Raw genomic sequence first — 18,600 nt, 5'->3', positions numbered from 1 at the left:
CTTGAAACATCCTCGGCCTTTCAGCCTTAGGGCATGGGGGTCGGATGGGGAGTCATGCACACTCTCTTGAAGGGATGGCAACCAGAGTCTCCTGCCTGAGGCTGCTGGTTGCTTTCTTGCTGGCCTCCTCCTACAAATTAGATCGGCCACAGGTTGAGGCCTTCTGTGAGATCTAGCTGAGAGTCACTTTTACATAGAATGATTCTAATACATTTAGCCAGAGTGGTTTTGCAGAAATGCTTTAGAAAGGAATAGCAAGATACTATTACCTATATAATGTTTAATCCCAGCTGGTTGACAGTCGCTACACAACACTAGTGACCCTGTGATACCATGGGGAGGACAGATTGTCTGTTTTAGTTTGCTTTTGGCAAAGAGAATTTTTCATACAGTTCATATCTCTTTACTTACTCTGGTCAAGTCTTTAGAAAGGCAAAATTATCGATACTGGCCACTGTAACCTCCCAGGCGATGACATCATGAGAAAAAGTGGAGGTGAGAGGGAAGGAGAGGGGGCGAGTAAGCTGGGTGGCGCCTCTCCCGCGAGACCGGCAGGGGGCGTGCTGAACCCGCTCCCAGGCTTTTTATGGACACCTGAGCCACCGTCCAAGCATCTCGCTTTACGATCTGTCGCCCGCGGCGGCGGCAGTTACCATGGAGACGGGGCTTGGGTGGCAACTGTAACTAGGAAGCCGAGGAGACCGCGGCCACAGCGTCACAGCCCAGGAGGTGGTAGGGGGTTTAAGTTGCTGCCATTGAGGACCGGTGAGGGCGGATTCTGTAAGTCCAGGACGGAGACTACAGGGCCCAGACATGGGTCCCCAGCATGGCGGGGCCAGTGTTTCACGGGGGTGGAGATTATTTACCTTTCTTGTCCTGGGCGGGATCTGGAGCGATCCCAGGGAAACCACAGACCTAACAACTTCCACCCTGTTCTCAACCCCCTGCGGTCTCACTGGGCATGGAATTGGACCCCGTCAAGATTCACTGGGAAAGTTTCCATCAGCCAAAAGAGGCCCAATAATAAGAGGCTAGACTTGAAGTCATAGTAGTGATTTTTCAAATGGGGGAACTATCAGATCTGCTTGGTACTAAGCTGTGTGATCTTGAATAAGTCAGTTCAACTCTCCGAGCTTCAAACTCATTTTGTTGTAAGGAATAAATAAGAGAGGATATACTAGGAACCTTTTAAACTGTTAATTTCTCTACTAATCGAGTACTTTTACCCCCTTAGTAACAGTCACTACCACCTCTTGAGCGCTGTGTCCTGGAGCTGTGTGGAGCATGTACACAGGTTAATCTTCACAACAACTCCAAATTTGGAATTATCATTTTTATTTTAACCATAAGCAAATTTTGACTCTAAGAGGTAAATAGCTTTCCAGAGAGCATAAGAGTAAGTGAGCAGTGGAACTGGGATTTAATGTTAGGAAGGAGTGGCTGCAGAGTTCATGCTTTAACCACCAAGCCACACTGTTGCTTCTCTTTTGTCTATTCCAGTTGTTGCCAATGCCTCCATTTTGCGTGTTGCTACTTGTTGGAATTTGGATATAGTTTAAATTAGTTAGGGGGCTCTAATATTATTCTGGAAAGATGAAAGGCCCAGGGACCAGTGTTTTTAAGAATTGGGACAGGCTTGCTCGAGAGTGTGACATTTGTGTTTATTCCTATGGAAAGGACCCTGAGCTTGGTATTGCACCTTTCATCGATGTTGGTGCACCAGGAAATACAAATGGAAACCTGAGGAGCTTGCTGATTATTATGGTCAGAATTTCTCCAGAGGAATCTCTATAGGGCAGAATGTCAGATGCAGAAGAAAACCCACTAGAAGAAACACAGAAAGATGGAGGAACAGAAATGGAAGAAGGAGAGGAAGAAGAAGAAGAAGAATATAATCCAGATTCTGTAGAGGTAGAAGATAGGCAGCAGGAATCAGAAGAAGATGACACATTAGCAGACAAAGAGTCTCAGGAGGCGGTGGAGGCTACAGAAGAAGAAATGGAGGAACAAGCTCTAGCAGCCCAGGAAGCGGGAGCTGCAGGAGAAGAAATGGAGGAACAGGCTTCAGCAGCCCAGAGGGAGGCGGCTGCAGGAGTGCAGGAAGAAGCCAGAGTGGAAAGACTTGTGTTAACTGATTCCCTGCTAGCCGTGTCAGGAGCTTTCCCAGTAAGTAGTACTTCTAATTCATTCATTAATTCATTTGCTCATCCACTCATTCAGAATCATTAATGGAGTACTTAATTTATGCCAGATTATGGAGATATAAAACCAAATAAGACATAGTCCATTTTCTCAGGGAGCTCTAGGGTGCATAGAGAGGCAGACATATAAACTGAACATTATCAAACAATACGCTAAGTGCATTAAGAGATGCACAAGCGATAAGGAAGGTGTTCTAGTTTGCTAGCTGCCAAAATACAACACACCAGAGATGGATTGGCTTTTAATAAAAGGGGATTTATTTTGTTAGTTCTTCAGAGGAAAGGCAGCCAACTTTCCACTGAGGTTCTTTCTCACGTGGGAAGGCATAGGATGGTCTCTGCTGGCCTTCTCTCTAGGCCTCTGGGTTCCAACAATTTTCCCCAGGGTAACTTCTTTCGGCATCTCTAAAGGCCTCGGCTGAACTGCGAGTGCTGAGATGAGGTATGCTGAGCTGCTTCGGCTGTACTACCTTGGGTTCTCTCATTTAAGCACCAACCAATTAAGTCAAACAGTCGTTGCAGCAGGCACGCCTCCTAGCCGACTGCAGATGTAATTAGCAACAAATGAGGTTCACATACCATTGGCTCATGGCCACAGCAACAGAACTAGGTACGTTCACCTGGCCAAGTTGACAACTGAATCTAACTACCACAGAAGGGTTACTTAACCCAACTTGGAGGGTGATTTAAGACAGCTTCTTAGAGGAGGTGTGTTCTGGAACTGATTTTTAAAGGGCTGGTAGGGGTTAGCAGAAGTGGGGTTGTCTTAGAGCAGAGTCAGAGTGCTATTACTAACATAGGCTTCCTGCAGCTTGTTGCCACATGAGAACCCAGCCCAGGCCCAAGGATAAATAGTATCCTGTAACTAGTCAGCCTTTTCTAGACCACCACTTCCACTTAGAAGAGTGATTTTACTGTTGCACGTCTTTTTAATAGGCCAAGAATAAACCCGACGTACCCATGATCCTTTTTTTTTTTTAGTACAAAACGTCCTGGGCTCCTTTTAAAAACACCTCCTAATTCCAAGGTGAGGCTAGCAGACAAAGTAATTAGGAGTAGAAAAGAAAAGGAAAATAGATGGGGGAGTGTAGCAGCTTGTCCTGTATTCAGAATCACAATCTCCTTTTCTTTCTTTTTGATTCTAAGCAATCATTACAACCAGAGGGTTCCAAGGTTTCAAGAGGCCTGAGCTCACAATTTGAATTTAACTTGGATCAAAACGGTTTTGACAAACAACAGAGTAGTTCTCCTGAAAAGCAGCCCTCAGGTGAGCTTGAGGGGACAACCGGCCAGAAGCCAAATGAACTGGAACAAGAGAGAACAGGGAAACCAGAAAAGAGAAAACAGAGTCAAAAGAGGAGAGTATCATACGTCAAATCAGAAGAAGCAAAAGAATTCCACCTCAAGGCAGAGATCCGAAAGGAGTCACTGGTGTCCATCACCACAGAAGATGGTTTGTTTAAGAAGGATGACAGTGCCAGCACGTACCCCTTGGTAAGCATAGCATGCCCCCTTCCTTGCCCAGTGCATTGCAAGTATTGTGAAATAGGGGAATTGTATGTATGTGAGAAAAAAATACCACCAGAAAGATTCTTCTAAAACTAATAATAGACTTCTGTCTTTTAAAGTTCAATTAAGAATTCTGGCTGGACATGTGTGACAAAATGTGAATATAAGCAATGCATCTGGGTTCAGTAGTTCTGCTCAGCAGGCAGGAAATTCTGGGCATAATTTTTCAGTTGCATAGGGTGCTGTTTTGTGTGGGTGATTCAAAATCTTCCCTCCTTCCCTCCCCTGCCTTCCTCTCTTCCCTCTTTTCCTCCTTCATCCCTTTTCCCCTCCCCTTCTCTTCCTCCTCCTCCTTCTCTCCCTACTTTTTTCTCTGCTTTCTTGTTCCTCCCCTCTACCCCCCTCCCCTTCTTCCCCCCCCTTCCTCTCCCCTCCCTCCACTTGCCTCTTTCTCTGTTTTTGACATGGTAATACACTTTCGTTCCATCAATTCCTTCCCTTTCTCTTAGCTCCTGACCTCTTCTGCCTTAACTGGTTTGATACCTTTACAATCTTCCTAAAACCTTTTCCAGCCATTGATGGATCAGGAAGTGAAAGGTCTGGCAAAAGTGAAAGCTGCCGTTGAACAGCACCAGACAGTTTCTAAAGGAATTTGCGTTTGCTGCTGCTGCTGCAAATATTCCAGGGAGGCACCATCTGTGAGGAATAAAAATATCATTTACCAAGAGAAAGGAGGGTTTTTCCCTCCCACTTCTTCCTCCATCTGCTACTTCTTGAAAATTGTTTCCCAGAGTTCATCTCCTTTCTTCTTCATCCCCTCTAGATTGATGCCTTTGGAAGATTTGGACACAATTGAGTATAAATAAAGTACTTAATGTAGTTCCTAACACAAAGTTAGCACTTGATAAGTGTTAACAGCTCTGTGATGATGATGATGGTGATATTGATTGGGGAAGGATGCCTGGTGGGAAATTCTGACAACTAAAAGCCTTTCTGTAGATTTGGCTTCACTTAACAGTGGAACTGCTCAGTCTGAAAAAAAGAATAATAGGATTTTAGAATGCCCAACGATTTTTCTTGTTGAGGCATCTAATCAGAATCAAGAAATATCGTTAAGGAGAACAGTCCTTGCGTCAGGACCCCGGCCACCTGGACTTGACATGTGCTACTCCTCAGGTCTCAGTCTCCTGATGGCCTTGGGCTCTATATAGTACCCAAACTTTTCTGGGCCGTCTCCCTTTGCAAATGTGTTTAACCCTTGGGTGTATCTTCTTTCTTTTTCCTCCCCTTCCCTCTCCTTTTCTTTTTCCTTTATTGTTTTTTTTTTTGTTAAAACAAATACACACTCTTTGTAGAACATTCAGATACCACATACCTGTGTTGTTTTTTTTTTGTCCACCCATAAGCCTTTACTAGTTTAGTGCAGTAGAGCCTTGATGCGTATGTCATTTCTTGTCTTTGGGGACGTTAATGTTGTTTTGTAAAGGTGGAATTTGTTTTACTTTTTAAAATAAATATTTTATTAAGATATCTTCATGTATCATACAGTCCATCCAAAGTATACAATCAGTGGCTCACAATATCATCACATAACTGTACATTCATTACCAAGGTCATTTTTAGAGCATTTGCCTCAGTCCAGAAAAAGAAGGAAAAAAGACAAAAAAGAAAAACCCCATATACTCCATACCCCTTTCCCCTCCCCCCTCACTAACCACTAGTATTACACTCTAGCCAATATTTTTTTTATCCCTTATCCCTCTCCTATAATTGATTTATTTTTTTCGTCCTTATTTTTTTTACTCATCTTTCCACACCCTGGATAAAGGGAGCATCAGCCAGAAGATTTTCACAATCACGTCGTCACACTGTAAAAGCTATATAGTTAACCTTCAGGAATCAAGGCGACTGGAATACAGTTCAACAATTTAGGCATTTCCTTCTAGCTATTCTAATACACGTAAAAGCTATATAGTTAACCTTCAGGAATCAAGGCGACTGGAATACAGTTCAACAATTTAGGCATTTCCTTCTAGCTATTCTAATACACTGAAAACTAAAACAGAATGTCTATACAAGGTATAAGAATAACCCCCAGAATAACCTCCAGACCACGTTGCCAGGGGAATTTACACCCCTGGGAATCATGTCCCACAAAGGGCAGAAGGCAGTGGGTTCACCTGCCGAATTGGCTTAGAGAGAGAGGCCACATCTGAGCAACAAAAGAGGTTTTCTGGGGGTGACTTTTAGACATAATTATAAATAGGCTTAGCTTCTCCTTTACAGGAATAAGTTTCATAGGAGTGAGCCCCAACATTGAGGAATCAGCTCCAGAACAACTAGTAAATAACCAGAAACAGTACAGAACAGCTCGTGGGGCCACGTCACTGACCGGACACACAGCGTAACCCAGTCTGGACCAGCTGCGAGCCCCCCAGAACCGTGAGTTCCCCAAGCCACGGTGGCTGGCACCCCTCCCCCACAGGTTGCTTCCCAGAGGGGAAAGGAAAGGAAATTTACCAGCAACACAGACTGAGCACAGTTAAACACCAATTGTGGAATTAATTAACAAATTCTGACTACCAAAAAATAGGCTCCCACAAATGTTAAAATAAATTGGGCAGATGGAAATACTAGTGGTCAATGAGAGGGAGGGTGAGGGGTATGGTATGTATGAGTTTTTTAATTTTTTCTTCTAATTTCTTTTTCTGGAGTGATGCAAATGTTCGGAAAAAAAGGATCATGGTGATAAATACACAACTATGTGATGATATTGTGAGCCACTGATTGTATACCATGTATGGAATGTTTGTGTGTGAAGATTTCTCAGTAAAAATATATATATAAAAGAAAAAAAAATAAAAAATAAAAAATAGGCTCCCAACTTAGGTGAACCTGGTCAAAGTGGAGGTCGTTCATTTTTGCCCTGGTGCCAAGGGGGCAGGGCTGATGGAAAAAGGGGGAAAAAAAAAAAGAAGGAAACAGGTTTTTGTGTCTGTATTTCTACAAAGGCTTGACTGCCTTTGGATATAGCAGCAGGACTTCTCAGGCTGCAACTGCCCAGGCATAGGCAGAAGTGAGCTCTTTTGGGGGCTTGTCTGAAGCCTGTGCCTTCCCCAGGGGAGGGATGAAGCCCAACTCAGGTGGAATCCCTCTCTCAAGGAATTCAGACACCAGGGCTTGGTAGTTTGAAGCCATTAAAACCAGCCTACAACCTCTCCTCTGTCTCCACCATACCTCCAGCAGGGAGAGTCTGCCACAGTTAAAGGTACCGCATCATCTCATGCTGGTGGGACCCGCAGGCAGACAAGCACCACATACTGGGCAGGATAAGAAAAACAGAGCCCAAACACTTCACAGGAAAGTCTTTCAACCTGCTGGGTCTCACTCTCAGGGAAAACCAATGCAGGTGACTCTTTCCTCCTGATAGGAGGCCATTTTGGTCTGGGAAAATCCGGCTGGGGTCTATAATATCTAAGCAGACCCTCCTAAGGGTGGGGTGGGGGGGAAGCACCATACAAGCAGGGCAAGAAACAAGAACTGGAAAATTCTCCTCTGTTAAACAAAACTTAAGCTAGAGGTCCAGATAAAGCTGAACTAAATGTCAAAGAACAGATAGACAACAAATTCATCCAGCAAGAAAACCCTAGGTTAAAGAAGTGCAAGCAATCTCCAGAATAAACTAATTAAGGTAATTAAATGCCTAGACACCACCAAAAAATAACAAATCACACTAGGAAAATTGAAGATATGGCCCAGTCAAAGGAACAAACCAACAATTCAAATAACATACGGGAGCTGAAACAATTAATTCAGAATATATGAACAGACATGGAAAACCTCATCAAAAACCAAATCAGTGAATTGAGGAAGGATATAAAGAAGGCAAGGAATGAACAAAAAGAAGAAATTGAAAGTCTGAAAAAACAAATCACAGAACTTATGGGAATGAAAGGCACAGTAGAAGAGATGAAAAAAACAATGGAAACCTATAATGGTAGATTTCGAGAGACAGAACATAGGATTAGTGAACTGGAGGATGGAACATCTGAAATCCGGCAAGAAAAAGAAAATATAGGGAAAAAAATGGAAAAATATGAGCAGGGACTCAGGGAATTGAAGGACAATATGAAGCGCACAAATATATGTGTTGTGGGTGTCCCAGAAGGAGAAGAGAAAGGGAAAGGAGGAGAAAAACTAATGGAGGAAATTATCGATGAAAATTTCCCAACTCTTATGAAAGACTTAAAATTACAGATCCAAGAAGTGCAGCGTACCACAAAGAGAACAGATCCAAATAGATGTACTCCAAGACATTTATTAATCAGAATGTCAGAGGTCAAAGAGAAAGAATCTTGAAAGCAGCAAGAGAAAAGCAATCCATCACATACAAGGGAAGCCCAATAAGACTATGCGCAGATCTCTCAGCAGAAACCATGGAGGCAAGAAGACAGTGGGATAATATATTTAAACTATTTTTTTTTTTTTTATTTTTTATTAACGGAAAAAAAAAAAAAGAAATTAACACAACATTTAGAAATCATACCATTCTACATATGTACTCAGTAATTCTTAACATCATCACATAGATGCATGATCATTGTTTCTTAGTACATTTGCATCGGTTTAGAGGAACTAGCAACACAACAGAAAAAGATATAAAATGTTAATATAAAGAAAAGAAATAAAAGTAGTAGTAATAGTAAAAAACAACAACAACAAACAAACCAACAAGCAAACAAAAACAAAAAAAACCCTGTAGCTCAGATGCAGCTTCATTCAGTATTTTAACATGATTACTTTACAATTAGGTATTATTGTGCTGTCCATTTTTGAGTTTTTGTATCTAGTCCTGTTGCACAGTCTGTATCCCTTCAGCTTCAATTACCCATTGTCTTACCCTGTTTCTAACTCCTGCTGAACTCTGTTACCAATGACATATTTCAAGTTTATTCTTGAATGTCCGTTCACATCAGTGGGACCATACAGTATTTGTCCTTTAGTTTTTGGCTGGATTCACTCAGCATAATATTCTCTAGGTCCATCCATGTTATTACATGGTTCATAAGTTTATCTTGTCTTAAAGCTGCATAATATTCCATCGTATGTATATACCACAGTTTGTTTAGCCACTCTTCTGTTGATGGAGATTTTGGCTGTTTCCATCTCTTTGCAATTGTAAATAACGCTGCTATAAACATTGGTGTGCAAATGTCCGTTTGTGTCTTTGCCCTTAAGTCCTTTGAGTAGATACCTAGCAATGGTATTGCTGGGTCGTATGGCAATTCTATATTCAGCTTTTTGAGGAACCGCCAAACTGCCTTCCACAGTGGTGGTACCCTTTGACATTCCCACCAACAGTGGATAAGTGTGCCTCTTTCTCCGCATCCTCTCCAGCACTTGTCATTTTCTGTTTTGTTGATAATGGCCATTCTGGTGGGTGTGAGATGATATCTCATTGTGGTTTTGATTTGCATTTCTCTAATGGCCAGGGACATTGAGCATCTCTTCATGTGCCTCTTGGCCATCCGTATTTCTTCTTCTGGTAGGTGTCTGTTTAAGTCTTTTTCCCATTTTGTAATTGGGTTGGCTGTCTTTTTGTTGTTGAGTTGAATAATCTCTTTATAAATTCTGGATACTAGACCTTTATCTGATATGTCGTTTCCAAATATTGTCTCCCATTGTGTAGGCTGTCTTTCTACTTTCTTGATGAAGTTCTCTGATGCACAAAAGTGTTTAATTTTGAGGAGCTCCCATTTATTTATTTCCTTCTTCAGTGTTCTTGCTTTAGGTTTAAGGTCCATAAAACCACCTCCAGTTGTAAGATCCATAAGATATCTCCCAACATTTTCCTCTATCTGTTTTATGGTCTTAGACCTAATGTTTAGATCTTTGATCCATTTTGAGTTAACTTTTGTATAGGGTGTGAGAGATGGGTCTTTTTTCATTCTTTTGCATATGGATATCCAGTTCTCTATATTTAAACTATTAAAAGAGAAAAACTGCCAACCAAGCATTCTGTATCCAGCAAAATTGTCCTTCAAAAATGAGGGAGAAATTAAAACATTTTCAGACAAAAAATCACTGAGAGAATTTGTGACCAAGAGACCAGTTCTGCAAGAAATACTAAAGGAAGCACTAGAGACAGATACGAAGACAGAAGAGAGAGGTGTGGAGAAGAGTGTAGAAAGGAAGACTATGAGTAAAGATAAAAAGAAGGAAAATTAGATATGAATATAAAATCCAGAAGACAAAATAGAAGAAGAAAGTACTACCCATGCAGTAATAACACTGAATGTTAAAGGATTAAACTCTCCAATCAAAAGACATAGTCTGGCAGAATGGATTAAAAAACAGGACCCATCTATATGCTGTCTCTACTCAAAGGACACGAGGCCAAGGACACAAATGGACATTTACATACCAATGTTTATAGCAGCATTATTAACAATTACCAAGAGATGGAAGCAGCCAAAATGCCCATCAACAGACGGCTGGCTAAACAAACTGTGGCATTTACATAAGATGGAATATTATGTGCTGTAAGACAGAATAAAGTTATGAAGTATGCAACAACATGAATGGACCTTAAGGACATTATGCTGAGTGTGATTAGCCAGAAACAAAAGGACGAATACTGTATGGTCTCACTGATATGAACTGACATTAGTGAATCAACTTGAAATATTTCCTTGGTAACAGAGACCATCAGGAGACAGAAACAGGGTGAGATATTGGGTAATTGGAGCTGAAGGGATACAGATTGTGCAACAGGACTGAATGTAAAAACTCAGAAATGGACAGCACAATATTACCTAACTGTAATACAATTATGCTAAAACACTGAATGAAGCTGCATATGAGAATGATAGAGGGAGGAGGGCTGGGGCATAAATGAAATCACAAAGAAAGATAGACGATAAACATTGAGATGGTATAATCTAGGAATGCTTTGAGTGTATAATGATAGTGACTAAATGTACAAATTTAAAAAATGTTTTTGCATAAGAACAAAAGAATGTCATTACTGCAGTGTGCTGAAAATAGATGGTAATTAATATTTTAAAATTTCAACTTATGTGTGAGACTAAAGCAAAAAATGTTTATTTGGTATAAATTTATACTTTGACTAGTGCATCTCCTATTATAACTTATGTAGATAGTTGGTTGTACACCTTAAGTACATGGAACTTTGTATAGGACATGAGATTTTGTTGGTTTGTCCAGGTGATGCCCTGATGAATCCCAGAGTGATATGATCAGTGAGTGGAAAAGTATTTGCCAAGTCCCCTTTGGGGAATGGTGAGAATGGGGGAAAACTCAACTTCCCCAAGTTGAATTCTTGATATTCTTACAAGCAGTGTGGGCAACCAGAGTTATAGGCTGAGCCCCCAGTCTTGGAGTTTGATGTGAAACTTAACCCCGCAGGGGATAGGTCAAACCTACTTAAAATTAGGCCTAAAGTCACCCCAGGAGAACCTCTTTTGTTGCTGAAATGTGGCTTCTCTCTCCAGCCAACACAGCAAGCAAACTCACCACCCTTTCCTTGTCTATGTGGGACATGACTCTCAGGGGTGTGGATCTTCCTGGCAATGTGGGACAGAAATCCCAGAATGAGCTGAGATTCAGCATCAAGGGATTGAGAAAAACTCTAGAATGAACTGAGATTCAGCATCAAGGGATTGAGAAAACCTTCTCGACCAAAAGGGGGAAGAGTGTAATGAGACAAAGTGTCAATGGCTGAGAGATTCCAAACAGAGTCGAGAGGTTATCCTGGAGGTTATTCTTACGCATTAAGTAGATATCACCTTGTTAACCAAGATGTAATGGAGAGGCTGGAGGGAACTGCCTGAAAATGTAGAGCTGTGTTCCAGTAACCATGTTTCTTGATGATGATTGAATAATGATATAGCTTTCACAATGTGACTGTGTGATTGTGAAAACCTTGTGTCTGATGCTCCTTTTATCTACCTTGTCAACAGACGAGTAGAACATATGGAATAAAAATAAAGAATAGAGGGAATAAATGTTAAAATAAATTTAGTTTGAAATGCTAGTGATAAATGAAAGCGAGGGGAAAGGGGTATGGCATGTATAATGTTTTTTTTTTTCTCTGTTACCGTTTTATTTCTTTTTCTGTTGTCTTTTTATTTCTTTTTCTGAATTGATGCCAATGTTCTAAGAAATGATGAATATGCAACTATGTGATGATATTGAGAATTACTGATTATATATGTAGGATGGAATAATATGCTAATGTTTTTGTTCTTAATTTTTTAATTAATGAATAAATAAATTAAAAAAAAAGATTGAGGAATCAGTCTATTAAATTGGTTGTCCCCAGTGCTTGCGAGAATATAAAAATTCCCCAGGTGGGGGAAGTTTAATATTTCCTCCTTTCTCCCAGGTCCCTCAAGGGGTCTTTGCAAATACTTTTTTATTCTCTGTCCAAATTACTTTAGCATATATTGAAACATCGCACTAATTTGTACAGACCAAGAAGATCTTACTCCCTATTCAAGATTCCATGTAATTATGGTGTTCAAATAAACTAACCATGCAAGCTAAATCAGATAGTGTGCTACCAAAAAAGTAAATTTTGCACCAGATGAACATCTCTTCCTTTGGTCTCACACAGAAGTTGATATAGACCATATCGTCCTTTACCCTGTATTCTGATTTACCTTAGTCCTATCTAGATCAGATTCATTCTATATATAGTTGAAGTCTGATCACTTTGTCAACTTTTTTTAACAGTTGCTGATAGGGTAATGATGACTTCCAATAGCTTCAGGTCCCAGGTATCACAAAAATGCCCAAAGTCTCAGGTATCACATAATTACCCAAAGTTCTAAGGAACGACCAGGTTATATACAAATAGCTCTCCATTTCAGAATTTAAAATGACAGTTACAACTCTGAAATAGATGTGACTGCTGTGAGAGCTTACAATCTAGGAACCTTTACAACAGGCCCTAACCTGATAGCCTATGCTCTCGACTTCAGTTCTCTGAGTTTATATATTGTAGTTAGTCCTTGTAAGTGAGACGTGATATTTCTCTGTTTTTGACATTGAAATTACTGTCCTCAAGGTTCATTCATCTAGTTGCATGTCTCACAACTTCATTCCTTTTTGCAGCCTCTCAGTAGTCTGTTGTATGTATTCAACCTTCCATTCCTCAGTTGGAACACGTACCTGTTTGAAGGCAAAGATCCCCTCTTGCACATATGCTCCCACCCCAATCCCACTTCCTCGAGGTAACTTCTATTATGGTTTGGTATAACCATATATCATTTAGGACTTTTTTTTTTCTCTGCATATGCAGACACATTATCTGCTTGTGTACGCACGCACATTTAGTTTTTGGTTTTTTTTAACCAGTGAGATAGTCTCCATTTTTGCAGTATGTTTTTCCCACTTAATGTGTATTGGAGAGTTTTTTTTTAAATATCAATGAGTGTACACCTACTTTTTTTTAAAAAAGTAACTGTTCCCTATTGATGGCCATTTATGTTGCTTCCCATTTCTTGGTCTCAAAATGATACAGTAGTGAATATGCTTCTCCATCTCTCTTTTTGCCTGCGGCATCTTCATTTTCCTTTGGGTTCCCTGCTGTCTGCACTGTTCATGGCAAATGTGTACAATCATGGATCCCATCTCCAGTCAGGAAACAAGGAAATCATACATTTATGAGAAGGAGTCTTAAATATAGTGAAATCCAGTTTTTTTAAACATTTTATATTGTGAAATATATATACAAAATAGCAATAAATTTCAAAGTACATTTTAACAGATAGTTACAGTACAAATTTCAAAGTTTGTTATGGATTGCAGTTCTTACAGTTTCACGTTTTTGCTTTAGCTGCTCCAAGACACTGGAGACTAAGAGAAATATCAATATGGTGATTCAGCAGTCATACTCATTTGTTAAATCCTGTCTTCTCTGTTATAACCCCTCCTTCTCCTTTGATTAGTTCTCCCAATCTTTAGGGATATCTGCACTGTGACCATTCTCACTTTTTCATGTTGGAAAGTGGTGTCGATGCTATGGAATAGGGGGATGAAATAGTTGATGTTCTTGGAGAGGCTGGCCCCTCTGGTTTTCAGGACTTATCTGGCCTAGGAACCATCTGGAAATTGTAGGTTTCTGGAAGGTAATCTTAGTGTGTGGAGCTTTTGTAGAATCTCCGATAGAGTCCTAGGTGTTCTTTAGGGTCAGCAGGAATGATGGAGGTTGGAGTTTGGTAAACCATGGCAATTAGCAATATCTAGCTGCAGCTTTCATAAGAGTAGCCTCCAGAATAGCCTGTCAACTCTATTTGAACTCTCAGCCAATTATACTTTATTTTTGTTACATTCCTTTTCCCCTTTTGGTGAGGAAGGTGTTGTCAATCCCATGTTGCCAGGAAGACTTACACCTCTGAATGTCATGTATCATATAGTGGGGAGGGTAATTTCTTTTCCTTGCAGCGTTGGGCTTAGAGAGAGAGAACGGCCAAATCTGAGCAACAAAAGAGGCTTTCTGGAAGTAACTCTTAGGCATAATTATAAGTAGGCTTAGCTTTTCCACTACAGAAATAAATTTCATGATAACAAGCCCCAAGATCAAGGGCTTGGCCTATTAATTTGGGAGTCCCTAATGTTTGAGAGAATATCAGGGGTTTCACAGATGGGAAAGTTAATAGTTCCATGTTTTGAAGTCCATTTTGCTTTTAAATTGAGAAATCTTCATACACATACAGTCCATACATGGTGTACAATCAATAGCTCACAATATCATTACATAGTTGTGTATTCATCACCATGATAATTTTTAGAACATTTACATCACTGCAGAAAAAGAAAAAGAAAAAGCTCATGCATCCCATACACCTTACCTCTCCCTCTCATAGTATTTCAATCTACTTATTTGAAATCCAGTTTTAACAAAAAAGTTTTGTTTTCTAGATCACAGTGTTTTAGAAAAGATTGGTGTAAAAGGTGTAATTAAATGATTATTTGCCACGAATGTTAAAACTGGTGCAAAATGTGCTGATTAATTTTATGTAATTTCAGTAATTGTGAATGCTGCCTGAGTAAGAAAGTTCTGTTATTATTGAGTGAAATCAGCTTATTGTTGACTTTGGGAAGATCTCTTTTACCTAGAATCTGGCTAGGAATGTTTTCTTTCTATAACTAATTTGTTAAATTGCAAAATAAATGTCCAGGATGTGTAAAATGCCTTTAAGAATTAGCAAGTATCCAAAAGAACAATCTCATTAGAAGAGATTGGCTTTTAAGAATCAGCCAAATGTTAAATAATTCTGTTCCTCGAAGATGCAGTTGAGACAATTGTGACTCCATAATTCTACCACTCACACCCACACAATAAGAGATCTAAATATAATTATGTATTTAGGGAAAGAGCAGATGGAAAGAGGAGAGAATGTGACATGAAGAGGGTAGGAGAGAAATTGGACACATTGCCTGGTATGTCTTTCTTGAGGAGAAATAAATATTGATTTAGCCTTTTAAGTATTTATTGTTCAAAGAGAAGAAAGGAAACTTACCAGATTCTATTTCTATATCCCGATATAATTCACTGATTTTTAGCAACTGATTACTAATTATCACTTTAAACCATTCTACCATATTCATTAATTGTTCGTTAATAGTTAATTTTTGTAGACAACTTTGAATACAAAAAATACTACATAACTAAACTACTGTTGAATTAAAAGCAGTAGTCATAGACTCCCAGGGGTGTGGACCTTCCTGGCAACGTGGGACAGAAACCCTAGAATGAGCTGGGACTCAGCATCAAGGGATTGAGAAAACCTTCTCGACCAAAAGGGGGAAGAGAGAAATGAGACAAAATAAAGTGTCAATGGCTGAGAGATTCCAGAGTTGAAAGGTTATCCTGGAGGTTATTCTTATGCATTATATAAATATAACCTTTTTAGTTAAGGTGTAACGGAGAGGCTGGAGGGAACTGCCAGAAAATGTAGAGCTGTGTTCCAGTAACCATGTTTCTTGAGGATGATTGTATAATGATATAACTTTCGCATGTGACTGTGTGATTGTGAAAACCTTGATTCTGAAGCTCCTCTTATCTACCTTATTGACAGATGAATAAAACATATGGATTAAAAATAAATAAACAATAGGGGGAACAAATGTTAAATTTAGTAGATTGAAATGCTAGTGATCAGTGAAAGGGAGGGGTAAGGGGTATGCTATGTATGAACTTTTTGTTTTCTTTTTATTTCTTTTTCTGAATTGATGCAGATGTTCTAAGCAATGATCATGATGATGAATATACAACTATGTGATGATATTGTGAGTTATTGGTTATATATCAAGAATGAAATGATCATGTGGTAATGTTGGTGTTTGTATATTGTTATGCTGAATAAAATAAAAAGCAGTAGTCATAGGTATAATACCTATAATTTTTCATTCCCTGAAATTATTTTTTGGATTTATTCTTGTAGATTCGGAATTTTTAATTCTTCTAAGGAAACTTTGTCTTTTTATTCTTTATCCTTCTGGGTAAAATGATGTGTAAAAACCAATTATGCAGTTTGAATAATTGGTCTTATAAAATTGCTTAGTGGCTTTATTGTAAAGTATTGTCCCTTCTACTTATTTTCAGGAAATAAATAAAATTTTGCAACATTAGTTGCTCACTCTGTATGTTAAACTGAGCTAGGGCTGGGTCCTGGGGTGTGGAAGAATAGGAAGTTGCTTATAATTACTATTGAAGTCTTTTTTTCTTTTTAAATTGAATATAATCCCCATATCATAAAATTCACCCTTAAAAAGGTATAATTCAGTGGTTTTTGAATATTCACAAGGTTGTACAACCATGACCACTAGTTAACTCCAGAACATTTCATCATCCCAAAATGAAACCCTGTACCTGCCAGCAATTACTCCCCATTTCCCCCTTCCCGAGCTTTATTGAGATATAATTCACATGCCATACAGTTCTCCTATTAAAATATACAATTCCACGGCTCCTAGTATATTCACAGACTTGTGCAGCCATCATCACAATCAATTTTAGGATGTTTTCCATCCCCAAAGAATCCCCACCCCTTTAGCCATCCCTCCCTAGTCCCCACCTCCACACCTCCTTGCCTCTGCTCCTGGTAACCACTAATCTGCTTTCTGTCTCTGTAGATTGGCCTATTCTAGATATCTCATATAAAGGAGTCATACAATAGGTGGCCTTTTATGTCTCACTTCTTTCACTCAGCGTCTTTTTGAGGATCATCCAGGTATAGCACGCTGTTGAAGACAGACTTTCTCAACCTAGTTTCCCTTCCCTAGATCACGGGTGTCAAATTCTCTGGTGGCTTTGGCCTGGAGAGCCTGCCATCTTAGCACTGGGCTCAGCATGCTTGGGTGTCTTGCTCCTCTTAACCTTTGTCTTCTAGACCATGACTTGGTCATTTGGATGGAACAGTTCTCTTCCTGTTTACTATCTTCGAGATGAAGCCCAGAGGGTTCTCCTGTACGTCTGTGCACACGTCGCGGTCATCTACGATGTTTTCAAGAATGACCAACGCCACCTTCAGGTATGCAGGGTTTTCTTACTGAAGGTGAGGGAGAGTGTCTTTAACTTACCTCTGTTTGGAACTCCAGCAAATCCTGTCCATAGAAACAGATATTATTGTTCATTGTCTCTCATCTAATTAGAACCAGTGTACAAGTAGCAGTCAATATTCAATTTATAGTTGCAGCCACTTAGAACATTTATTTTTTTATATTTCTGTAAAAACGTGGACAGGATTTTCCTGTAATAGGTTGTATGGTCTCCACAGAACTATGGTGTAGTACAAAAGGTGACCATATAGTAGGAATTTAGACTGAAATAGCATTTAGGCTCCTTATGTTGTCGAAGGCCTATGGCCCTTATAATATGCTGAGAAGTGGGTGGTAATATCCCCATTTTACAGAAGAGGAAACTGAGGCCCAGAGATATTTAAGTGACTTTCCCCAAGATTGCACTAGTAACTAGTGAAGCCAGGTCTTGGATCTTGGTCTCCTGACTTGAAATTATTAAGTAGGTAGAGATATCCTCCTGTTCCCTCCCTCCCTTCAGCAATTTTCCTTAGTTCATCCCCCTGTCTCCAGCACTTCCTGTAAGCCAGCCTTTCCCACAGCACACTGCTTCCTATGTTCTGACGTTTAGGACCCCTTTCATTTTTCATCATTTACCTAGCGAGTTGTCGTATTTTCTTAGCATTGACTTTCTACTAGTTAACCTGGCAGACAGTTCCATGTCACCCTTTTCAGTTGAAATAGGAACCTTCCACACTCAATACCTTGATCAAAAGTATCACAAAATATTTACCAAGAGCTTAGTCAACACTCTTCATTGTACCAGGCATCCAAACCATGTGGATACAATTTAAGGAATTTTCTTTAAGCAGGATGGGCAGATTTGCTGTGATGTAGGGAGATTGCAAGAAGAGTTGCCAGCAGGCCAGTGCAGGGAGACCAGCCTCCCTAGAGTCACATGGCTGGGAATGGCTTGTCCATTCATTTGTTAATTCATTCATCCATTTATCATCCTAACTACTGTGTAGTCAGGAATGAGACAGAGCTAGTTCCCTCCCTCATAGAGCCTCCCATCTAGTCAGGAAAGTAGGCATTGAACAAGTGAGCTCATAAAGTAAGTATATTATTATAAATTGTGATGAGTGCTTGGAAGGAAGTTTAAAATGCTATAGGAGAGGAAAATCAAGGATGAGAGGAGTCTTACCTTAGATTGGGTGGGCAGGGAATGTGAAGGGTTATTTATGCTGAAACCTGAAGGGTGAGAATGAGCTGAGTGGGGACAACACAGAGAAAGAACATTCCAGACAGAGGGAGCTCCAAAAGGCCAGAAAATACGCGGAGG

The 18,600-nt window shown here is 39.8% G+C and overlaps 1 protein-coding gene across 11 annotated transcripts in view; it reads left to right on the top strand.

Moving 5' to 3' along the window:
• Positions 1–97: 97 nt before the first annotated feature.
• CFAP251 (cilia and flagella associated protein 251) overlaps positions 98–18,600 on the top strand; it is a 101,345-nt gene continuing 82,842 nt past the window's right edge. For 4 of the 11 annotated variants that reach the window (XR_013175538.1, XM_077159755.1, XM_077159754.1 and 1 more), the window contains exons 1-3: positions 98–2,166; positions 3,348–3,695; positions 17,132–17,272. Coding sequence is in view for 10 of the 11 variants with exons in the window: in XM_077159755.1 (XP_077015870.1) it covers positions 1,801–2,166; positions 3,348–3,695; positions 17,132–17,272 (855 nt within the window). In the remaining variant the exon portion in view is untranslated. Of the gene's footprint in view, positions 2,167–3,347; positions 3,696–10,538; positions 15,180–17,131; positions 17,273–18,600 lie in introns of those variants that run through there. The other 7 variants (XM_077159753.1, XM_077159749.1, XM_077159751.1 and 4 more) reach the window with 7 other exon arrangements.

This window comes from Tamandua tetradactyla, chromosome 5 (genome assembly GCF_023851605.1).
Source record: "Tamandua tetradactyla isolate mTamTet1 chromosome 5, mTamTet1.pri, whole genome shotgun sequence".
In the NCBI taxonomy this organism is placed as follows: Eukaryota; Metazoa; Chordata; class Mammalia; order Pilosa; family Myrmecophagidae; genus Tamandua; species Tamandua tetradactyla.
This window is presented reverse-complemented; position numbering and strand designations above follow the sequence as displayed.